Below are 25,448 nucleotides of genomic sequence, written 5' to 3' on the forward strand. Positions count from 1 at the left end.
ACCACGGGATCGTGCCATAAAATGTTGGAGCGATCACATGTAAACAAACCGGCATGATTTCCAGTTCCTCCCTACCCTCTCCGTCCAGTGTGAGGGGAGAGGGGAGAGATTAGTGGCAGCAGCGCTGTTGGGCTGAATGTGCCCACAGCGCTGCTCAGTGACAGATCCATCCATCCATTCTCACCCATCCATACCCTGCATACCCATCCATACCCATCCATACTCTGCATACCCATCCATACCAATCCATACTCTGAATACTCATCCATACTCTGCATACTCTGCATATTCATCTATACTCTGCATACCCATCCATACCCATCCATACTCTGCATACTCTGCATACCCATCCATACTCAGCCATACTCTGCATACCCACTCATACTCTGCATACTCACCCATCCATACTCGGCATACTCAGCCATCCATGCTCAGCATACCCATCCATACTCAGCATACTCCTCCATCCATACTCAGCATACTCATCCATCCATCCTCATCCATACTCAGCATATTCATCCATCCATCCATGCTCAGCCATCCATCCATCCTCAGCAATACTCATCCATCCATCCATCCATGTTCAGCCAGCCCATCCACCCCTACCCATAATTAGCCATACCCATCCATACTCAGCCATACCCAGCAATACTCAGCCGTACCCAGCCGTACTCAGCCATACCCAGCCATACTGAGCCGTACCCAGCCATACTCAGTCGTACTCAGTCATACCCAGCCATACTCAGCTGTACCCAGCCATCCCATCTATACCCATCCATACTCAGCCGTACCCATCCATACACAGCCGTACCCAGCCATACTCAGCCATACTCATTTATGCTCAGCCATCCCCATTCATGCTCATCCATGCTACATCCATGTCACTACAGTGCCTCACAAAAGTATAATAATTAGTCAAATTAGATTTGAAACTTATGTCCCTAGAACCCCTGATGGTCCTCCCTGCATGTTGGTCCTCTGTGTGTGGCCAGGCTGTGGAAAAGTCTCACACATGTGGTATCGCCGTACTCAGGAGGAGTAGGAAAATCTATTTTGGGGTGTAATTTTTGGTATGTACATGCTATGTGTTAGAAATATTGTGTAAATGGACAACATTGTGTAAAAAAAAGTTTTTTTCATTTTCTTTACACATTTTCAAAAAACTTGCCTCATAGATTATAAATTTGGTTGTTTTCTTTCCAAAATTGGGTCATTTTTGGGGCTTTTCCATTGTCCAGCTTCTCCAGGGCCTTCAAATTGTAAGAGGTAGTCAAGAAATTATATGTGGAATTTATGCTCCAAGAACGCCTGATGGTGCTCCTTGCATGTAGGGCCTCTGTATGTGGCCACGCTGTGTAAAAGTCTCACACATGTGGTATCACCATACTCAGGAGGAGTAGCAGAATGTGTTTTGGGATGTAATTTGTGCTATGCATATGCTGTGTGTGAGAAATAACCTGCTAATATAACAATTTTGTGGAAAAGAAAAAAGAAAATCGTGATTTTGCAAAGAATTGTGGGAAAAAATTACAACTTCAAAAAACTCACCATGCCTCTTACTAAATACCTTGGAATGTATACTTTCCAAAAATAGGTCATTTGGGGGGTATTTGTACTTCCTTGGCTCGTTGGGGTCTCAAGAAATGATAGGCCACCAGTACTTCAGGTGTGATCAATTTTCAGAGATTGGCACCATAGCTTGTGGACTCTATAACTTTCACAAAGACCACATAATATAATATACACTGATTTGGGTTATTTTTACCAAAGATATGCAGCGGTATAAATTTTGGCCAAAATATATGAAGAAAAATTACTAATTTGCAAAATTTTATAACAGAAACGAAACAAAATGCTTTTTTTTTACAGAATTTTTGGTCTTTTTTTTCTTTTATAGCGCAAAAAATAAAAAACACAGTGGTGATTAAATACCACCAAAAGAAATCTCTATTTGTGTGAAAAAAAGGACACAATTATCATATAGGTACAGTGTTGCATGACTGAGTAATTGTCATTCAAAATGTGAGAGCACCGAAAGCTGAAAATTGGTCTGGACAGGAAGGGGGTGTATGTGCCCTGTATTGAGGTGGTTAAAGACCTCACACTGCACATAGGAGTCCATGAAAAGCCAAGATTTCTGTGCCGAGAAAAAATGTGAGAGCACCGAAAGCTGAAAATTGGTCTGGTTAGGAAGGGGGTTTAAGTGCCCAGTGGTCAAGTGGTTAAAATAGTTTTAACACATTTCAAAATGTTTGTTTACATTTATTTAAATGTGTGTGTGTGTGTGTGTGTGTGTGTGTATATATATATAATATATATACCCACACATGTGTGTTTGAGTTTTTGGGTGCACACCCTAGTCCAATAGGCTGCGCATGCCAATGGTCATGAATGTAGATGCCTCCCAGCAACCAAGCCTTAAACAAGATGACCAGATGATTGGTCACTGCTCACTGTCAACACCCCCTTTAATCTGATAGAAAAGAGAGCATGCCAAGACAATGATCAGTTCTCCTTTTACCATCCAAGCAGGAACATCTTCCAAGTTTGAGAAAGGATTACCCAGCTCATCGACCAAACTCTGATCAACCCTCGGACATTAATTGCAAGTATTCTTTCTCCCCAATTCTACCTTATTTCTTGGTGGCTGTATATTGTCTTTATCTCTTTGAAACATCTTTTTTTTCTGTAAATATTTTATTTGCACCAACTTTAAACTTTTCATATTAAATGCTTATGTTCAAAAGTGTTAACCGTGGGGGTGATTTACTAAGACCAATGCGCTGCGCCAGTTCATACCTTAATTGGTGCTCTGGGAAAATCATTAACCGAACGCGCGAACCGGTGCACTTTGAAGCGCAAAATTAGAATAATATGTAAACTGCCCCTGGTGCTAGGGTAACTGCGGTTTTCTCATTGATAATAGCACACGCCCAATACAGTTGGTTTATTTCTTCTCATTGGATATGTCTTGTTAGGCAATTAGTAGGTTTTCTCAGTTAATTAATTACGGTAACCATTTTTTATGGTAATATTATTCATATTACTTCTAATATATCTTTGAAATGTGTGTTGTGTTTTTTTTTTTTTTGTTTTTTTGTTTTTCTATTTTTACCCAAATCTTTCAATACATTACAGAGAAGTGTTTCTAAACCCAAAAAATTAATATTTTACGATCTTGATCTTTAAAGGTGACCATACACTGCAATCAGTTAGATCTTTAAAAAATTAGATTTAGTATAAGCGCCTGTTTGATTTGCTATATTTTGAATTCATTGTTCAAGCGCGTCTTCCTATTACCTATTTTTCTGAAATATAGAGTTAGACAGAGATTGGCCAATCAGAATGCATAGTGCATGACCATCTTAAAGTAGAAGTAAACCCTGATGGGTTTACCTCTTCCTCCATTTCCCTGCAAAGGTAAAGCATAATGGGCTACTATGCATCGCTGCTCCGGTGCTGTGAGTGGCCGGAAGCAGCGATGACGTCACTCCGGCGCATGTTAGCCTTCACTAACGGCATGCTCAGTGCACATGCAGCGTACACATCATTGCCCGGTTTTTGTAAAATATCTCCTTAACAGTTTAGGTTAAGGAGATATTTCTTGCACCTACAGTTAAGCCTTAACCTAGGCTTACCTGTAGGCTAAAGTGGTCCCAGAGAGTTTACAACCACTTTAAGTGCCAAATTTGGAATGTAGATGTGCCATGACCCATTTGTATTTTCCAAACAATATTTCTTGGGCATTATACAAGGCACATGAGAAACCACCTTTTTTAAAGACATGCTAGAGTGATCAGGAATCTTCAAACTACGGCCCTCTAGCTGTTGTAGAACTACACATCCCATGAGGCATTGTAAAACTCTGAAATTCACAGACATGACTGGGTGTGATGGGAGTTGTAGTTTCTGAACAACTGGAGGGCCGTAGTTTGAAGACCCCTGTGCTAGACCATTATTATGCCTCCAGAATTGGGTGTGTGGCATCTACCCAACTTCTCTCTGCTGGTGGACACAAGAGCCTACATCTATAGATATATATATTTGGGCTGCACAGTGGTGTAGTGGTTAGCACTTTTACCTAGCTGCAAAAAGGTTGTTGGTTTGAATCCCACCTGTGACACCATCTGCCTGGAGTTTGCATGTTCTGCCTGTGTGGTTTTCCCCCTACACTCTAAAATAATGCTGGTAGGTAAATCGGACCCTGTCTAACTTAGCCCTAATATGTATGAATGTGTGTTAGGGACCCACACAAACAGGCATGTACTGGCCATGGGGACTACTGGGAGTTTCCTGGTGGGCCGATGGCTCAGTGGGCCAGTTTGAGTGACAACCTGTCAAAGTAATGGCTGCACAGCTCATCATCATCTGGGACGGACAAGAAGAGCATGCATGTGTCCTCCACCCCCCCCCCCCCCCACGCTGTCCCCCTCTGTCCTCCAACCCCACTGTGTCCTGCACGGTGTCCACCTGTGTCCTCCAACCCTAATTGTGTTCCACTGTGTCCTCCACCCCCACTGTGTCCTCCACGGTGTCCCCCTGTGTCCTCCGCCTCCCAATTGTGTCACACTGTATCATCCACCCCCCACGGTGTCCCCGTGTCCTCCGCCTCCCAGTGTCCCACTGTTTCCTACACACCCTACTGTGTCCTGCACCCCCCCAGTTTATATACTGTTTTTGTGCGTTTGCAAAATTAAAGTGGGCCGGTCTGGATGAAGTCCAGGGCCAAAGTTTTGTCCCAGTCCAGCCCTGCACACAAACACCACCACATGTTAAAATAAGAAAAGTTTTTTTTTTTTTAGCAAATAAGGATCATCTCTTCCTCAGAGGACAGTGAGTGGGGCATAGTGGTGGGAAGAAATTAGCAGCAGTACAAGAAACTTCCTGTAGGGGCGTGATGTCATTACTGTGTGCTGGCCACCGCTTCCGAGATTTGGGTCACGGGTAGGGATGAGCTCAGGCGTGTTCGCATGGAACACGTGCAGAGCCCGCCAGGAAGTCACCGCATTGCTGCGCTAATCACAGGCAGTGAGACATTGCCCCCGATGTGCGGCTGCAGAGATCGGGCAATGTCTCACTTCCTGTGATTAGCGCTGCACCGACTTTCTGGCGGGCTCTGCATGTGTTCCATGCGAACACGCTTGAGCTCATCCCTAGCCACGGGTACATACCTCCACACACACAGCAGTCACACATCTAGCTGCAGGAACCCAATTTTTAGGGGGGAAAAAAAAATAGTAAAGCAGATGCAGATTTCCAGGACTGGGCTAACAAATGTTTCTAGTGAAAGACAACTGGTGTTTTCTATTAAACTGGTCTAAATGGGCCCATAACATGCATCACAGTTGAACTTAGGAATGTGGCTTCGCAAAGTTAAACTTAATGAAATCCTTTCTTATTTTTGTTTGGGGATAGAGTGCAGTGGGATTTTTTGGGGGATGTCTGCACCCCGGATAGGGTTCCCACCTGTGTTTCCAGGTCTGTACATATGCAGTGCCAATTACGAGGGGTTCCCACCATCCCTGTGGTGATTTCCTGGGTCTGTACACCTGCTGTGCCCATTATGAGGGGTTCCCAACATCCCTGTGCTGAGTTCCCAGGTCTGTACACCTGCTGTGCCCATTATGAGGGGTTCCCACCATCCCTGTGCTGAGTTCCCGGGTCTATACACCTGCTGTGCCCATTATGAGGGGTTCCCACCATCCCAGTGCTGAGTTCCCAGGTCTGTACACCTGCTGTGCCCATTATGAGGGGTTCCCACCATCCCTGTGCTGAGTTCCCGGGTCTGTACACCTGCTGTGACCATTACGAGGGGTTCCCACCATCCCTCTGGTGATTTCCTGGGTCTGTACACCTGCTGTGCCCATTATGAGGGGGTCCCGCCATCCCTGTGCTGAGTTCCCAGGGAGTCCAACACAAAACATCTCTTCCCTCTATCAGCTTCCAGCACACACGTTGCTCTTTTTTTCTCCCAAAAAAACCCCTGTAAAAGTCCTAATCCCTTCCTCCATACTTCCTGTAAGGAGCATCCTTTGCTGAGCTCATAAACTAGTCTGATTGGATCATTCGCATATCAATAGGGGAGGCTTAGCTGCTAAAACAGCACATGGTCCTAAAATCCAACAATAAAATATCTATGCTAATAAATCACCCAAAAATCTCCATATCCTCGCTGCCCAACAGGGAGGTTCTGGAGCACTTGCTTAGAACTTCATGTGCAGAAATAAAAAGATTACATGGGACTTTATATGTACCTCCTTGGGTATAATGTAAACAAAAACAAACTCTTTTTATATATAAAAATATTTTATTTAGAAATATCACAAACATTAAAAGAGAAGATTATTAAAAACATCAACACCATAAATTAGGAATCCAGAATAGTGCGTTTGACACTGTTGATAATATATTGTATTATCTTATCATATGATAATACAATATATTATGGATGAACAAATTTTTAATTTCCACAGCCCACATATATATATATATATATATATATATATATATATATATATGTATATGTGTGTGTGTGTATGTATATGTGTATATATATATATATATATATATATATATATATATATATGTATATATATATATATATGTATGTATATATATATATATATATATATATATATATATATATATGTATATATATATGTGTATATATATGTGTATGTATATATATATATATATATATATATATATATATATATATATATATATATATATGTATATATATATATATATATATATATGTATGTATATATATATATATATATATGTATATGTATATATATATATATATGTATGTATGTATGTATATATATATATATATATACTGTATAAACAGATGGTCTCTCAAGCAGAGGGACTTCCCATAGTGTAAATCAGGTATACAGCTTTATTCCAAACAAAAGTAAATATACTCACAAACAGAAATGGTAAAAAATCACAGCGTATGTGCTGGCCGGCAAGCGAGCACCTGTTCGCTCAGATTCTACATGACTGCATCAGCACGTCCTACCCACCCATATATCATTTTTTGTTTATATGTGCCTCCTTGGGTATAATGTAAATACAAAGTCCCATGTAATCCCTTGATTTCTGCTTCCAACGCTTTATGGATGGAATCTCCTAAGGGCAAAGATTATAGAACACCTCACCCCCCCCCCCATATACAAAAATCTGCTTAGAACTTCAGCTTTCTACGACTCGCGGTCTAATGATTGCTTCTCTACATAGTAACTTCTGCTTATGCTTTTTTTTTTTTACCCATTATATTCTCAGTCTGAATTGTTGAAGTTCGGTACAGGTCCACTTTGAAGAGAGACAGTTTAATCTTGCCCATACAGGTTAAAGTGACAGTGTATCTTCAAAGGAACCCCCACACCCCCTCCCTACACCCCCCACCCCTGGGTCTCTTTTATAATGTATGTATTTTTTTTATATAAAAAATTTTTCTTCTGTTTGTTTATTATTATAGGTGATAATCTGAGTCCAAAATGGCGACACAACTGTTTGAAGGAAAGGAGCATGCGTCATATTATCAGAAATTCAGGTTTGAGCCATCACAAGAAGTAATAGACCTCATCTTCAGTTATGTGGATGAAAGGGTGAGTGACGCTTCTGTCTGGTATAGACCACTTGTAAAATTTAAAAGACAATTACTTTGCTTAGGTAAGCAGAGCCACTCGAGTTATTTTTTTATTTTTTTATTTTTTAAAGGGGTTGTCCACCTTTTTTTTTTTTCTATTGGACAGAGCAGGGAAGGGCGTAGGTGGGTTTTATAGCAGAGATTTTTTTTTCTCTTTTCAAAATTGTGGGTCTTTTTATGTTTATAGCGCACAAAGTAAAATACCACCAAAAGAAAGCTTTATTTGTGGGGGGGGGAGGACATCAATTTTATTTATGAACAATGCTGTACGACCACACAATTGTCAGTTAAAGTAACGCAGTAACGTATCACAAAAACATGGCCTGGTCATGAAAGGGGGGGGGGGGGGGGGGGTTTAGCTTCTGGAGCTGAAGTGGTTAACACCGTCAAAGCAGAAAAAAGGTGTTTTGTTTTTAGCTTTGTTACTCCTTTGTGTGGATTACACACAAAAAATTTTTTTTGCAAGACAGCAGCACCAAAAGAAAGCCTTTGTTTATATGTATTCGTTTATCGCAACCACTTCCCCTCCCACACCTGTTCACCCCCCTATGGAGCGGAGCAAGTTTTACATTTCTGCTATGGACCTGATTATTTGGCAATAAATTTGTCATCACTTAAAGAGGAACTGCCGTCTGCTCACATAAACTGTAATAAAAACATCTTTGCCATTCTAAAGCTTCCCTCCAACCACTTTGCATATTTTATATATATATATATATATATATATATATATATATATATATATATATATATATATTTTATATATACTGTGATTCTGTACTTGCCAAATATGCCGCAGAAATCTGCCTCCACTGAGTCTGGCTGCAGCCATTTTAACTGTTGGCAGCTGAAGCTGCTGTCTGTCTTGGATTTACACAGAGGCACACTTCCAGCTCTGCAGCTCTCAATGGCCCTCTTACGACTCATCCCCCCCCCCCCCTCCTTTCCTGGCAAACTCTTACGGGAGTTAGAGAGAGAGCTGTGCATGATGTCATAATCCTAGGCTAATGACCAGACAAGAATCAGGAAGTGAGCTGTATAAGGGATTTACTGGCAGAAAAAAATGTTTTACTATCCAAAGTTAAAACAACAACAAGGGTAGAAGATTTAATAGATGGAAAGATGGAAAAAATGACTGAAGGTCCGCTTTAAGATAATAATGTAATAGATATATTGTTTAAGGAAAAACAAGGCTATCTTTTCATGATGTTGTCTTGCAACATTGTGTAGTGTGGTTTTTTTTCTTTGTTTTTTGGGGTTTTTTTTAGACAACAATAAATCCTTAGACAATAAACTGTAACAAAATGAGAAAAATTCAAGTGTTTTTTTTTTTCTTTTTTTTAACTGACATCTACAGATCGAAGTTTCATCCCTTTTGCTCTGCAGATGAATGATACAAAAGTAACAATATGTTAATTTGTATCTTTGTATATTCACATCTGATCAGTGTTATTTATAAACACTGATTCAGACTGCTTTTTGACAGCTAGAGCTGCTGACACCACCTCTGAGTATACTGTAATGCTGGCTTTGATTAATAAAAGCCAACATTTGCTGTATACTGGGGGAAGGGGGGGTACCAGAAGCAGGGCAGAGACTGGACGTGCTACACTCACTGCGTACAATGATAAAAAAAAAAAATTCCTGAGTGTGTAGCACAGTCAAGATACTTACCAGTCCCTGGAGTCCCTCACTTTCCTCCCACCCTCAGCTCACACAGTTGCAGGACCCTGGTGCCACCAACTTGATGTTGGGAGCCGACTGTGACTTCCTCAGGAAATCCCACTCCCCATGGCGCATGTGAGAGATGGTGCAGTGCTTTAAAACTGGTTTCGGGGCCTCCTGGGACGTGTGATGCCAAGTTGCATAGTTCTCACCTAGGCCTGTCAGAAAATGGCACCCGCTCCCAGAAAAAAAAAAAAAACACAATTTCTAGCAGAGTAGGGAGTGAGGAGGAGGAGGAGAAGAACTTTCACTTTCATGTGAAGCCCAGCTTTGGCATCCCTTTAAATGGGTCTTTATGCCATGATTGGCTTTCACAGTGGACAGACATGTGATTGGAAGCCTCTCCCACCAGCTTCCAATTAGGACTAGAGACGGAGAGCTGGCTATACTGCGGCTATGACTATGCTGGGAGCATGCAGTGAGTGTGTTCTCGGCACAGAAATCTTGACTTTCCATGGGCTCCTATGTGCAGTGTGAGGGCTTTAACCACCTCAATACAGGGCACTTACACCCCCTTCCTGCCCAGATCAGTTTTTGCTCTCACAATTTGAATGACATTTACTCCGTCAGACAACACTGTACCCGTATGAAATTTGGCATAGGCTCAAGTACTTTGATGGCCTGGTAACGGGTACTTGGGTACTCTGATGGCCTGGTGACGGGTACTTATGTACTCTGATGGCCTGTTGATGGGTACTAGGGTACTCTGATGGCCTGGTGACAGGTACTCGGGTACTCTGATGGCTGGTGACAGGTACTCGGGTACTCTGATGGCTGGTGACAGGTACTCGGGTACCCTGATGGCCAGGTGACGGGTACTCTGATGGCCTGGTGACGGGTACTCGGGTAATCTGATGGCCTGGTGACGGGTGCTTGGCAGGGCCAGATTAACATAGGGGCTATTGGAGCTGCAGCACCAGGCCCCTACCTTAATATAGGCCCAGGCTGGCCAGATTTACTGTCACCACTCTTTACTGTCACATGTAAACACAGAAGCCCAGCTTCTGTGCTATAAGTGACAGCACACTTCTACCGTCGGCTCCCTCAGAACCTCCCTGCACAGCACGCAAGGCAGACACAAAGGGACAGTTGCAGATGAATGGATGTGTTATGGGCATCAGAGGGCTTGCTGGCTGGAAAAAAAGCCTGGTGCTCGGCTGCCAACACCCCCTGCTGGACGATCCCAATGCTGCTACCCAGTGGAGGAGAGGCAGAGCCACAAATGGACTGCGTGGGAGGCTGAGAACAGTGGCTTCTGTGGTGAGCAGATGGGTTGACTGTTTGTACACAGGTGTGAGAGGCAGTGGGGGAGCAGGAGTCAAAGCTGAAGCAACTGCATGGAGAGATGGAAAGTTTAGCCGTTGTCGGGGGAAGGGCTAAGAGGTGGCTGCAGAGATCTGTGAGAGAAGAGTGCAGAGGTGAGCTTTGGATGTGGGGGCAGAAGTGTCCTCTGTGCATAGTAAACCTCTGAACCCAGCACTGTGTATTATGTAGTCCTGTGCCCAGCGCTCTGTGTATTATGCAGCCCTGAACCCCCATGCTCACTGTATTATATAGTCCTGTGCCCAGAGCTCTGCATATTATATATTCCTGTGCCCAGCACTCTGTGTATTATGCAGCCCTGAACCCAATGTACAGTGTATTATGCAATTCTGTGCCCAACACTCTGTGTATTATGTAGCTCTGTATTATGCACTCTGTGTTTTATTGAGCAGTGCCCCCTTAAGACCCTCCCATTTTTATGACATAGCGTGCTCTTTTGTAGGAAGGGGGGAGGGGAGTTTCTGCACCTATTCTCTGAGAAGAAAAGCCCTGGGCCCAGCTGCCCAAAAAGAACAGGCCATGCACGGAGAGCAATGGGCCGATGGAGAGAGATCTCCCCTGGCCTGACCATTCCTGAATTCCGCACGCACAGCCTGGCTGCAAGATGGCTGGATTAATAGCGGACACTGGGTTGGCAGTCCTAACGGAAGCCTGGTATTCTGCTTCCATAGTGCTAGCCCTGCGTGGCTGCACCCTTCCACCTCATGCCGACGGACAGCCCTTAAAGAGGAAGTAAACCCTTCCAAACAACTTGGACCTATAGGTAAGCCTAGATTAAGGCTTACCTGTAGGTCCAAGCAATATCTCCTAAACCTATATGGTTTAGGAGATATTTGCCCGAAAATGGGCACCGCTGTCTACGGCGCATGCGCCGTAGACAGCGGCGCGCAGGCGCACTAAATGCGGCAAATCCAAGAATGGATTTGCCTAATTTGTCGACTCCCGTGCGCATGCGCGGGAGTGACGTCATCGCGGCTTCGCCGTATGGCAGCGGCGGAGCTGCGAGACGCGACTCCCGTGCGCATGCGCGGGAGTGACGTCATCGCGGCTGCGCCGCTGTGATTCGTCGGAGCTGCGAGACGCCACCAGCAACATGGATGAGGCGGACTACAGGGGACAGCGGCGACTTCGCTGGCTCCTGTGTCAGGTAAGTGACACATAATGAGCTACTATGCGATGCACAGTAGTCCATTATGCTTTACCTTTGCAGGGAAAAAAAGAGGAAGTAAACCCATCAGGGTTTACTTCCCCTTTAAGGCCCACCAAAATCCTCAGCACCAAGCCCATGATGCTCTTAATCTGGCCCTGGTGCTCGAGTACTCTAATGGACTGTGACAGGTACTTTGATGGGTGGTGATAGGTCCTCTTTTTTGGGGATGGGCAATCAGTGTAATTTGTGTACACTGTAAGCGTTAATGAGATGTTACAACAATCTCCTTCTCACATACGATCGAGGAGGAGGAGAACCCGGTAACATCTTGTTACCGCTCTATGTTCACATTTAGTGATCGGCTGTGAAAGGATCACGGCCGATCACGTGGTAAACAGCCACCGGCCAATGGCTGTTTACCAGCGTCGGTGACGAGCAGTGTTCCTGGGAACACGCTGCCACCGGCGTACGGCGTGCAGCGCGCTTGCGCCATGCAAAGTGGGACAGTACCATCTGTGATCAGCCGTGACTTTATTGCGCCTGGGCACGTGGTAAACAGCCATGCCCAATGGCTGTTCACCCCCCTCTGTGGTCAGTGGTGTCTCCGTGACATGCTGCCACCGAAGGAACAGAGATGCGCGCACACGGACGTCATGATGCCTGCCCAGAACGAGAGACATGCCACCTGGCAGTCATGACAGCGGGCGGCAAGCAATTAAAGCCCACCCTCTTTGCAGACACACATAAGCATGATGTGGGCAGCAAGAGGTTAAACTGAAAATAACACCAGTGTCCTTGTGATGTATTTTAAAGATGTTTCTGTCTTCCTAGTTACACAAACCGTATGGATTTGCCATAGACGTTGGCTGTGGAACGGGGCAGAACACAAGAATTCTCTCTCCATACTTCAACAAAGTTCTTGGATTCGACATCAGTGAGGCTCAGATAGAAGAGGCCAAGAAAGCCCCAGGGTCATCCAATGTCACATACAGGTGGGGACATTCTAAATGTGTTTCATTAGTTATGTTTAGGGGAGGACCAGGAACCTTTTGGCCTGGGGAAGCACAACCAACCAAGTAGCCCCTTTCCTGATATAGACAGACCTCTTTGGGCTAAAGAATGTTTACCATGTAAAGTGTGCCATAGTCCTGCAGTAACTGGTGGGTATTCCTAAAGGGCATTGTTGGGGGTAATTGGTGGAGTTTCCCAAAAAAAATACATTGTTGGTGGGTAATCCGAAAAGGACCTTCTGGTGTGTAATAAACACAGTTCACCACTAGGGAGGACGTTTTCCTGTACATGTGACATTGTTGGTGGTTTACTGGCTGCCTCATTGGCCTGGTACACATTCATTCTAGTGTAAACAGGGTGAATGTGACTGGAGCATGTCAGTGAAGGATTCATTGGGTGATTTTTCAGTGAATTCTTTATAAACAGTCAGAAGCGCAGAGCCCAGGGTTGGACTTTCAATCCAACCAGATGGTGTCATTACCTTAACGTCTAACCTATCGTTTCTGCAGTGTCTGTCCAGCTGAAGAGATGCCGGTTGGTGACGCCTCTGTCGATCTACTAACAGCGAGCACTGCTGCCCATTGGTTTAACATTGAGAAGTTTCTAAAAGAGGTAAAAACAAACAAGTCTTCTTGTTTCTGACTGCTGCATCTTGTAAAATGTGCTGTACGTTACATACACCTGACTGCTGAATTCTGTACACTGTGGGGGTTGATTTACTAAAGGCAAATCCACTTTGCACTACAAGTGCACTTGGAGGTGCAGTCGCTGTAGATCTGAGGGGAAGATCTGCAATTAGGGGAAGCTCTGCTGATTTTATCCAATCATATTCAAGCGAAAATACTGCTTTTTATTTTCCTTGCATGTCCCCCTTCAGATGCACAGTGACTGCACTTGTAGTGCAAAGTGGAGTTTTCTTTAGTAAATAAACCCCATAGTGTACCATGTACAGTTTGTTTTAACTTACTTAGCCTAAACTGCTATATGTATGCTGTACTGCATATTGCATACAGTGGATCACCCTGTGCTATATATTACATACACCAAACATCTGCACTCTGTACACTGTGCTATACATTATATACCCCAAATCACTGAACTCTATATGCTAGAATATACACTTTAAAATATTATTATTATTATTTTTTTTTTTTATATAAAATCAGTATTTCATCAGTGAAGGGGCACACTTTGTCTGATATATTAATGTAGATGTCGTCATTTCAGGTCGATCGGGTCTTAAAACCAGGAGGTTGCCTTGCTTTCTTCTCCTACTTTGTCAATATGGAAGTTCACTACAAGGACCGCTCAGAACAGATGACTGAGGTCTTTTCAGAGGTAAGTACTGAATATCTTTGTGTTTTCAGTGTCCCTTGTCTTACATGCTGCCTTGTCTGAGATATCGCTGTTTGTCTTTGTGAGAGATAAGTAAGCCTGGCATGATATAAAATCCAGTATAAGAGTTTGGAAGCAGTCGCCTGCACTCCCCTTTCTTCACTGTGCCGAGCACTCTGGGGGCTTCCAGGTCTGGGACACTCAATATGCAAATACTGACTGATTCCAAAGTCAGAGCTATGCCCCGCCCACTCCATGTACAATACTTGTCTTTTCATTGGTCGGAAAGTGGCAGTGCATTGTACTGGGGTTGTGCTGGTAGCCCTCATATGAATTCCAATCTCCTGGGAGTTCAGGGGCCCCTCAGTATGAATATAGTATATGTTGGTACCTTTGGTAACTTTTATCGGCTTCACTAATTCCGTGTGTTAAAATGTTTGCTTTAAATACAATATTAATCAGGATGTAAATTATTCATTTTTTTTTTTAACTTACTGAGAGTCCAGTGTTGACTCCAAATAGATTACACAGTGCACAGTGCACAGTATGCATTCAAGTGTTGTTAAACCCAGGACTCTGCATTCACTATATCTGGTCTCCCACAATACACAGAACATGGAAATGTAAAAGGTTTAGTAAATATAAACTGCTAAATATCTTTTCTCATCAGAAGTATATAGCAGTCTTATGATGACTTCTATAAGTGTCTGGTTAAAGCTTGTAGGAGGAGTTTTCATTCTCCTCTGACTGTCCTATGAGGCTGCTGGACCCCTGACCCTCTGCCTGGACAGTGCTGATTGGCCCTGTGCTGATCACATGCACTCTCCCACAAAAAAAAAACTCTCTAGCAATACACACCAAACTGAGCATGTGCAGAGTGTCTCCAAGGCTCCTTTCTATCAGGAGATGGACTGGGGACAGTGGAAGAAGGGGAGGGTCAGAGAAGACAGGATCAAACAGGCTTTTTACACAATGCGGAGGATTAACCCCTTGGGTTCCACAGTGAGCATAACACGCAGGCTTTACTGAATATACAGACTGATTTTACTGTTCTGGGTTTAGTAACACTTTAAATAAACTAATAGTTGTGCATATATAGACTCATTAGGGTTGATTTATTAAAGGCAAATATGTGTGGTTTGCAAGTGCAGTTGCTTCAGAGCTTGGTAAATGAGGGGAAGCTCTGCTGACTTCTATCATCCAATCATGTGCAAGCAAAACTCTTTTTTTGTTCTTCTATTTTCCTTCCATTTGATTGGGTATTCTTTGTAAAGTGAAGCTTCACCTCTTTTACTAAACTCTGGAGCAACTGCACTTGCAACGTGCACTGACTGTTTTTCTTCAGTAAAACAACCCCATTAATGCTTAAAACCCAACTCCAAGAATAGAAAGGAGCCCAGTCAGGGCTAGACTGGGACAAAAATGTGGCCCTGGACTTCATCCAGACCGGCCCACTTTAATTTAATAAAATGCTGCCCCCCAAAAAGAAAATCACACCCACCAAAAGGTCCCCACATCCATTATTGTATATCAAGAGAGAGATGTTGGAGTTTGTTTGGGGGGTTGAGGGAAAGGGAGTGAGAGAGGGGGGGGGGGGCTGAGAGAAAGAGGGGAGGGCTGAGACAGACCACATAGCACTATCCCTATCAACGGTCCCTCCGCAGGCCCTGCATGGGGACAGGTATGTGTAGGATGCCAGGTAGCGCCGAGTCTCCCTCTTGATCCAGGGGTGCTCTCACTGCTCTGCTCATTGGCAGCCTCCGCCTCCTGCCTGTCCTCTTCCTCCGCCCCCCCCCCCCAGTCAGCCTGTCCTCCGACCCACTCCCGTTCACCTCTTCAGTGGTCAGGGAGGGGGTTGAGCTCTTCTCCCTCCCAGGCTCTCACATCTAACTGCCCTCCTCGCTGGTCACCTTCCCCGAATGCCCGCCGCTGTTTGCACTGGCTACTGTCGAACTATGCATAAAAACCGGCCCACTGAGCCATGGGCTCCCCAGGAAACTCCCTGAGCCCAGAAGGTGTTTAACTGTTTACCGACCAGCTGTCATCATTCTACTGTGGCAGGTTGGATCTCTTGGGCGAATCACTGTAGGTTGACCGATTTAAGAGCTCTAGCGGACATGATGCCGGAGCCAATGTAAAAGACAGATCCCCGTTCTGACAGGGGAGTAGAGATCTACCTTTCTTTAAATGAAAGTTCAATTTGTGGGGAAAAAGAACGTAAACTTTGGGTACAGAGTCACATGACCGCTCAGTTAAAGCGACGCAGTGCTGTATTGCAAGCAATGGCCTGGTCATTAAGGGGGCAAATCCTTCCGGAGCTGAAGTGGTTAAAAATCGGCTCTGTCTGCAAAGATTGCCAACTACAGCTGCCTTTACCCAGTAGTAATCTAATCCTACCACTAGATGTCCTCAGTCTTCTGGAGTGAGATGAATTGAAATGTATGGCACATACCATATAAATTTTGTTATTTATTTAAAAGCCCAACAAAAAAGAAATCTACCCTTGCCCTGCCCCCTACTATTTGTGTATGGTATGTTATTTTGTTTTAAAATTAAATTGGGTAAATAAAATAGCTTTTTTGAGGTCCCCCTAACAATCAACCCTTGTAGTGCCAGGGTAGACCAAATGCAAGGGAGAACTTTCTTTTTTTTTTTTTTCTGGAGTTCGGCTTTAATTTGTCCATTAATGCTTCAAATTGTGTGTGGGGGAGTTGTGACAGGGCTCTAAATTTGGCCAATTCAGCAGGAATCGGCTGATGTTTCAGCAGTAGGTGACCAGCTCTATTCAAAGCCCAGTAGAACGTTTTGGTAAAATAAGAGAAATACATCCCAGGTGTATCAAAATAAAAAGGTGAACAATGTCTTACAATCTGCTTAAGCAGAAAAAGCAGCAATAGTCCGAGTAGAAAAGGCTGTCCCCTGGTAGCAGAGAATAACCCTTGCCCTCTGTGTAGAAGCAGCAGTCTCTCTGCAGAGGTCGGGTACTTGACTTGCTGAGTCGGAGCCAGTGGCCCATCCATACGGGGCCCCCCTAATCCATGCATACGGCCCCTAATCTACATACAGGGAGCCATACGCATGGATTTCAATCAGGGTTTTTTTTTAGCACGTGATTAGAGCCCGAGGCTCTAATTGGCTTTGCAAAAGGGTGGGCTCGGGGCTCAGAGCACTGCACCCCGAGCCCACCCAGTTGTGTGACAATAGCGAAATTAATATTCGCTATTGTCTTCCTGATTCACCTCCTGGCCAATCAGAGTGGGGTTTGCTTATCGAATGGGGGCGGGGGTTTGACAGACCGACCCAAATAGAGTACCAGCCACCACTGGTCAGAGCCATGGCTTTCCAATCAGCAGGGCGCATGAGCTTTACTGATTGCAGGGCTGTGGGTCTAACTTAACTGGGGCCAAGTTGGACCTTGGGAGAGAGACCACTGCTTCCAAACAGAGCAAAGGTTCATCTTTTCAGCTGCTGACAGGGGAAAGGCTTTTTTATTCAGACTGTGGCTGTTTTCTAAAGAAAAGGAAGTGTAAGCCCTTGTACACACGGTCTGAGATTCCGGCGGAATGTGTCCGATCGGACCGTTTTGTCGGATATTCCGACTGTGTGTGGTCTCCATCGGACTGTTTCCGTCGGAGTATCCGACGGACCAAGTTTTCCAACTTGTTGGTAAAAGTTTACGCCAAAATGCTCCGATCGGACATACTCCGATCATGTGTAGAGAATTCCGATCCGACAAAGTGCCACGCATGCTCAGCTCAAATTCCTACACCAAAGCTATTGGCTACTAGCCACGTTCTGCACGATTGGATTTCCCGACAACTTAGTCCGACCGTGTGTATACAACAGTTTCGGACAAAATCCGACGGATTTGGTTGTCGGAATCTCGGACCGTGTGTACAAGGGTTAAGACTTTGCACATCTTTTATTTTGATACAGCCGGGAGGTATTTAGTCGGTTTAAACTGGAGGTTTAGTTGGGTTTTAATGTGGACCCTCCTTTTAAATGCAGGTCAATCATGAAAGAATTATTTGTTGAAAAATATCTCCATTGTCTTCATGTGTAAAGACAAATTGCACTTATTTTCAGGTGATGAATATTCTGGGCCCATATCAGCATGAGAAGTTTAACAATATGAGGACGGCATACGATGAAATATATGAAGCCATCCCGTACCCCGACAAAAGAAGGTCAGACTACTTTTATATATCAGTCATCTGATATGTGGTAATCTCTGGTCACCGACTCCCCCGGCCCTTTAAGGGGTTCTGAATGTTGGGAATTTACTGCCAAATCTTTTCAGAAATAGCTTAAAGGGTTCATTTTAATCTTTTTTTTTTTTCTTAAGGAATAGAACAATATAATCTGATTTACAAATTTGTTTTGCTATTTAATTTAAAATAATCATTTTACAAACAAACATATAGCTGTGTGCGCAATGTACTGGATGTATAGAACTCTCAACTTAAATATTCCATTTCATGTCTCTCTAATGGAAACTCTGCAGATCCAGCACAGCTTCCTCCTCCACTATCTGACAAGACACACCTTATAATTCAAAAGATAAGTGGGGTTGGAAGGTGAACACTCAACAAGCTCATGCTGAAACTCCCCTTCCTCAGGACATTTCGACAAGCTTGTAGCTTATTGAAATGTCAAAATAGACTTTTTCGCTGAGTGATCCCCTTTCAACCGCCGGGAGTGTCACCTTCTCTTTTTTGGATTATATGTCTCTTATGTTCTGTTGAGCATCCAGGTCTGTTTTCTCTCGGATATGTCTGCAGCAACAACCACTGGATTATACACCAGCACCTTTATGTATAGAATTCTGAGCCAACTGCTTCCTCCTCCACTATCTACCTAACAGTGGCGGCTGGGGCGCAATTTTTATTTTTTTTGGGGGGGGGGGGAGTGTTATGCTTGCATCTATCTAGTAAGGTTACGTTGCAGTATAAACAAGGAAACTGAAACCTCTGCAGTGTACAAATGTGCTTTTACTGAATGAAAAATTCTGTACATACAAAAATATCACAATATTAGGAATAAACATCAAGACTGACAGATATTTCAAGAAAGATGCCTAGCAAATAAGCAGAAACTCTGGTCTGTAAACAGTAGAAATACACTTAAAAGTTACTTAACTCTGGTTACTGTGTGTTTGTGATGTCTGTTGACCACTAGGACTCAGTCTTCCAAAGCAATTGCTGTGGAGATCAGGTATCTTCTTTCTTCAATGGCTTCTGGCTGGTTACAGATTTTTCCTCTTTGGTCTTAAGGCATGATGAGAGTCTTGTCCAGCTTATCCCTGACAACCAGTTTAAATGTCAGGTTGTTTACCATAACAACTGAATAACAGAAAGACATCTCTATAGCTTTCAATTAGAGAGGCACTCTCAAATTCTACCTCAAGATGGCACTCTGGTATCATACATGCCATAGGTTTATCTATAGAGACAATAGACTGCTGAAACTGTCAACTGAAATGCAACAATGGTATCCAAGTTCCCATTGTTTGAGGACAGCCTGTGTACTTGTTACCAAGGCATTCGTTTGAGAAGCATACACTCAAAACCAACCTGATTTCTGTTAAAACTAATCTGATAGATATATGAAAATTAATGATTTTCTCCATCTCTCAAATGCAACACAGGGGGCAGCAAACAAATCTGGCTCCCTCACTAAGCCCAAACATAATCGCCCCGCCGACTGCCATCGCTTTATCAATCGCCCGATTGCCCGTTCGTCCCGCTGGTCCAGCGCTTACCCCATCCAGGTTGTGGCTTCCCCCTGCATCTCCTGCTGAGTCCCAGCGGTCGCTTCTCCTCCCAGCCAATTGGGTCTCAGGACCCGCTTCCTGATTGCCCTGGAGGAGAAGCAGGAAGACATTAGCTAATATTGTCACACAAGTGAGTGGGCTCGGAGTGCAATACTCTGCGCCCTGAGCCCAAAGTTTTTAAAGCCAGAGGGTCAGGCTCTAATCATGTGCTTAAAAAAAAATCCAATTGCAAGCCATGCTTCTGGCGCCCTGCATCGAGATTGGGGGGGGGGCACCTGATAATAGGAATGTAAAGATTGCATTTGTTTTTTATAACCTCTTTGTTAACTCACATTGCTATTTGTCTTTGCAGGATTGAAAACATTGTGACCAAAATCCAAATGCCATTATCAAGTCTGATGGGTCTTTTTCATACCTCATCCGCGTTCCAGATCTATCTTAAGGCTGAGCCTGAAAAAGCAAAGGAAGTGCTAAGAACAGCAGAGGAAAGGTGAGAATGTAGAAGAATGGGACAGGAAATAGTAGGGAACAGAGGACAGGAAAGGTACAAATTGTGCAGCAGTGTTGTCACCCTGAGGACAGAGTGATCATAGAAGGATGTGAAGATTTAAATAGTCTTAAATATAGACATGCTCACGGGGTGTGCCTGGGCACATCCTAATCACCTTGTGTCCCAGGGCTTTTTCTCATCCGGAACACGGCTCCATCCCAGTGCACACTGATCCCCTCCCTTCACAGACTAGGCCGCATTACAGTATTCCAACATGATAATGACCCCAAACACCTCCAAGATGACCACTGCCTTGCTAAAGAAGCTGAGGGTGAAGGTGATGGACTGGCCAAGCATGTCTCCAGACCTAAACCCTATTGAGCATCTGTGAGGCATCCTCAAATGGAAGGTGGAGGTCTCTAACATCCACCAGCTCCCTGATGTCATCATGGAGGAGTGGAAGAGGACTCCAGTGACAACCTGTGAAGCTCTGGTGAACTCCATGCCCAAGAGGGTTAAAGAGGAAGTAAACCCTGATGGGTTTTATTTCCTCTTTATTTCCATGCAAAGGTAAAGCATAATGGGCTACTAGCCCATTATGTGTCACTTACCGGAAACCAAAGCCTGCAATGTCACTGCTGTCCCCACTAGCAGCGAGCATAAATCTTCACCCCACTTCCCTCCAGGGCTGCGAACTCCGGCTCTATGACTGGCTGGAGCCGCGTGATGTCACTTCCGTGCATGCGTGTGGGAGCCGCCAGTCATGGCATGACCCATTTAGAAATGGCACGATCTGCCCCTTCTAAAATGTGCCGTAGACAGAGGCGCACAGCTTTTTTGTAAATATCTCCTAAACCGTGGAGGTTTAGGAGATATTTCCAGCACCTACAGGTAAGCCTTAATATAGGCTTACCTGTAGGTAAAAGTGGTTGTACAACAACTTTAAAGCCGCGTACACACGGGCGGACTGTATGGCCTACTTAGTCCGTCATACAATCCGACGGACAGTCCGTCCTACTTTCGAATGAACGGACTTGACCACACACGGATAGCCAAACAGTCCGTCTAAAGCTTGCGCGATGACGTGTACAGCACGTACGATGGGACTAGAAATAGGAAGTCCAATACACAGCAATGCAACCTTTCGCCGTGTAAATCCTTTCTGAGCATGCGCCATTCTTAGGCCGCGTACACACGCGCGGACTGTTGGCCCAACCTTGTCCGCTGAACAGTGTTTGGGCGGACAGTCCGCTCGTGTGTGGGCTTTCAGCGGACAGTTTCAGCGGACAGTTGGACGGACAAGGTTTTACGGAAATTCCGAAAAACTGTCCGCTGAAACCTTGTTTCAACGAACAGTCCGCCCGTGTGTAGGCTTGTTCGTCAAACTAAGTTCCGCGCATGCTCAGAAAGGATTTTCAAGCCGAAAGTTATAATGCAGTGTATAGGACGTCGTATTTTGCGTCCCGTCGTACGTGCCGTTCACGTCATCGCGCGCGGTTTCAGCAAACTGTTCGTTCGTCGTGTGTGGCCATGTCCGTCCATGCTAAGTTTGAGCGGACTGTTCGCTCAAACTGTTGGACGGACAAAGTTGGGCCAACAGTCCGCGCGTGTGTACGCGGCCTTTGTCCGTCGAACTAGCCTACTCACGAGCGGATTGTCCGCTGAAACCAAAGTATGACGGACAGAATTACGGAAATTCCGAAATACTTAGTACGCCAGACTGCACGCTGAAAAAGTCAGCTGAAGCCCACACACACGAGCGGACTGTCCGATGAAATGTGTTTCGACGGACTAAGTAGGCCATACAATCCGCCTGTGTGTACGCGGCTTAAGGCATTGCTGGAAAATAATGGTGGCCACACAAAATATTGACACTGGGCTCAATTTGGACATTTTCACTTAGGGGTGTACTCACTTCTGTTGCCAGCGGTTTAGAAATGAATGGCTGTGTGTTGAGTTATTCTGAGGGGACAGCAAATATTGATATAACAAGAGTTCCCTGCAGCCCCCTCCTGCCCCCCCCCCCCCGCATCACCACCTCAGCCGCTGCCTGTCTTTGCCACCATCTGACTCTGGGCACCATGCACAGGAGGACACACAGCCATCCTCTGCACCCTCCTACCAAGAACTGTCATCAGCCAGAAGGGGTACAGAGAAAGGACTAGGATACACAACCAATAGGGGGGGGGGGTCCTGTGATAGGGAGCACAGGGGGGATCCTCTGCTAGGACTGTGATGGGGACCACGGGGGGGGGGGATCTTCTGCTAGGACTGTGATGGGGACCACAGGGGGGGTGGATCTTCTGCTAGGACTGTGATGGGGACCACAGGGGGGATAGATCTTCTGTTAGGACTGTGATGGGGACCACAGGGGGGGTGGATCTTCTGCTAGGACCATGATGGGGACCACAGGGGGGATGGATCCTCTGCTAGGACCGTGATGGGGACCACAGGGGGATCCCCTGCTAGGGTTGTGATAGGGACCACAGGGGGGATCCCCTGCTAATGCTGTGATAGGGACCACAGGGGGGATCCCCTGTTAGGGCTGTGGTAGGGACGACAGGAGAGATTCTCTTCTAGGTCTGTAATAAGGACCAAAGGGGGATCCTTTACTAGGTCTGTGATAGGAACCACAGGAGAGATCCTCTGCTAGGACTGTGAAAGGGGCTACAGGGGAATCCTCTGCTAAGGCTGTGCTGGGATTGACCCAGTGCTGGGACCCTGCTATGACTGACAAAGGATATTACGTGCTGAGACTGACAGAGGGGATCCTGTACTGGGGACCATTGATGTGCACACAAAGTGTTCCGGGTACACCAGAGCTTCTTTTCTGGCAGAACTGTTCTGTCACCTGACAGAGTGGCGAGTGGAGCTATTTTTCTGTTGGATCATGTCACTGTGAAGTGCATTATCCGATGCTGCCTCTGTAGTTTCGGCCCATGGGCAGCGGCGTACCAAGTGGTACACCACTGCCCACTATATATAGTTCTCAGCATAAATTAGTACATTTTCTATGGGACACTATACAAGAAAATACTCCCACAAATGTCAGCCATTGGTTGACACCAAGATTTGGTAATTTGCACACACAAAGTATTTTCCCTAACAAATTTATTCAAGACCATGTTGCAAAAATGAATACACCCCAATGAAAGTCTTAGGAGCAAAGCTATATTTTAGACAACAAAATCTAAATTAACAAGAATTCAACTACAGGTGAATTCAAATATTCATTAAACAGATGTCCAGCAGACAGTTGAATATATAAAAGAGCATTACTTAACAAAGAAGACCCCTCTCATTTCATGCTGTCAGCAATGGCACCACATGGAAGAGAAATGTCACAAGGCCAGAGAAAGAAAATCATTTCTTTACACAAGAAAGGCGAAGGCTACAAGAAGATCAGCAATTCTTTACTTATCACTCAGAATACTAGAGCAAAAGTAATACAACATTTTTTAAAAGACATCCAGGTCGTCCACAGAAGTTAACACTTCTACAGGAGCGTCTTCTGACAAAGGTTGAAGAAAATTTCCATGCGTGTTCACTGCAGTTATCTAAAGACGTAGAAAACCAAAGTGGGGTGATTTTTTTTTTTTTTCATTGAGATATTGATTTAAAATCCTATTTTTCAAAGGGGGTGTACTCATTTATGCTGAGCAGTGTATGTATGTGTGTGTATCAATGTTATTTATATATATATAGACACAGGTATATTGAAGCTTTGGGGTGCATGCACTAATGAAATATGCTGCGCACACTTATGTTTTACACCCTAAATATGAATGTAATATAACTATGGTCCAAAAGGTTTGACTAGGCCTTTAACCCCACTGAAAGTCACCAAAAAAATGTTTTGAGTAGAGTTTTTGAACTATTCAATGTTTGGGAATGTTCTCAGACTATATTGTACATGAATCCTCTTTCAGGTTCCTTCGGATCATGGGGACGTCCTCCACTGAAACTGAGATTGAAATGTGGCTACAAAACCTCCTGCTGTCGGCTTCTAAACCGCAGTGAAGGATTGATTTGGAAAACCGAAGCTGAACCCTGCAAGACATGTCTGGAGACCCTGCTGATCAGTATGCCAAAAGTATTAGTATGTCAGATGTACAAACAGAAAACTCAAGAGCAATCCCCTCTGTATAAACCAAACCATGAACAATGAGACAAAATATCCACTGTGACAATGTAGCAAAAAGCCCAAATAAACAAAAAAAAATATCTAAATGTATAACTTTGTATCTTTTGTGATCATTTATCTCCACCTATCACTGTGTATGAATCCCTCCTAATAGCTCAGTCCCATACACCAGTACTCAAAATGATCTTACCAGGGTATTGACCTTATTATGAGTTAAGGTCTACAGTGCTTGATTAAAAGAGAAGTAAAGGGTTGTTGTTTTTTTTTTTGTTTGTTGTTTTTTTAGGAATATTTGCCTCCTGTGCCCCGACACCTCTGCACTGAGAACCAAGCAATCAAACACTGCTAATCAGGGCCGCTGATAGAAATCATGGGGCCCCGTACAGCCTACCTGACGGGGCCCCCTTCAGCTCCACCCCTGGCCCCGCCCATGGTCCCTCCTTCAGCCCGCCCCTCCCCAGACCCCGCCTTGAAACAAAGTGCAGGTTTGTCTACAAGTGATAGGCATGGCTGGCACTGTCTGCAGCACATTACGGCATTGGCGGCACTGTCTGTAGCACATTACGGCATTGGCGGCATGGGTGACACTGTCTGTAGCACATTACGGCATTGGCGGCACTGTCTCTGCAGGCAGCACATGTGTTATGGGCCATAAAGCATGTGCTACCGGCAGACAGTGCCGCCGATGCTGTAACGTGCTGCAAACAGTGCCAGCCGTGACACTAATGGCATAACGCATGTGCTACTTGCTGACAGTGCACCCATGCCGCCAATGACATATTGTGCTGCAGACAGTGCCACCCATGCCGCCAATGGCATAATGCCATTGGCAGCATGGAT

The 25,448-nt window shown here is 44.6% G+C and overlaps 2 protein-coding genes across 2 annotated transcripts in view; both read left to right on the forward strand.

Annotated features, from left to right (window-relative positions):
• LOC143925378 (putative methyltransferase DDB_G0268948) overlaps positions 1-25,448 on the forward strand; it is a 174,683-nt gene that overhangs the window by 53,686 nt on the left and 95,549 nt on the right. The window contains exon 2 of the mRNA XM_077449945.1: positions 2,530-2,609. The gene's annotated coding sequence lies outside the window, so the exon portion shown is untranslated. The remainder of the gene's footprint in view (positions 1-2,529; positions 2,610-25,448) is intronic.
• On the forward strand, positions 7,480-24,701 carry LOC143925377 (putative methyltransferase DDB_G0268948). The gene is made up of 7 exons (XM_077449944.1): positions 7,480-7,616; positions 12,687-12,847; positions 13,376-13,478; positions 14,094-14,204; positions 18,288-18,388; positions 20,327-20,464; positions 24,394-24,701. The coding sequence occupies exons 1-7, from the start codon at positions 7,506-7,508 to the stop codon at positions 24,482-24,484; spliced, it is 816 nt and encodes a 271-aa protein (XP_077306070.1). The 5' UTR covers positions 7,480-7,505; the 3' UTR covers positions 24,485-24,701.

This window comes from Lithobates pipiens, unplaced genomic scaffold (assembly GCF_037356315.1).
Source record: "Lithobates pipiens isolate NorthernLeopardFrog02 unplaced genomic scaffold, aLitPip1_a1.2 Scaffold_22, whole genome shotgun sequence".
Classification (NCBI taxonomy): domain Eukaryota; kingdom Metazoa; phylum Chordata; class Amphibia; order Anura; family Ranidae; genus Lithobates; species Lithobates pipiens.

Bases quoted from the DNA above. Each gene is read 5' to 3' on its own strand.
- LOC143925377 (XM_077449944.1), top strand. From the start codon at position 7,506: ATGGCGACACAACTGTTTGAAGGAAAGGAGCATGCGTCATATTATCAG. The intron at 7,617-12,686 runs GTGAGTGACGCT...CTGTCTTCCTAG, and splicing joins TCAGTTATGTGGATGAAAGG to TTACACAAACCGTATGGATT. The intron at 20,465-24,393 runs GTGAGAATGTAG...ATCCTCTTTCAG, and splicing joins CTAAGAACAGCAGAGGAAAG to GTTCCTTCGGATCATGGGGA.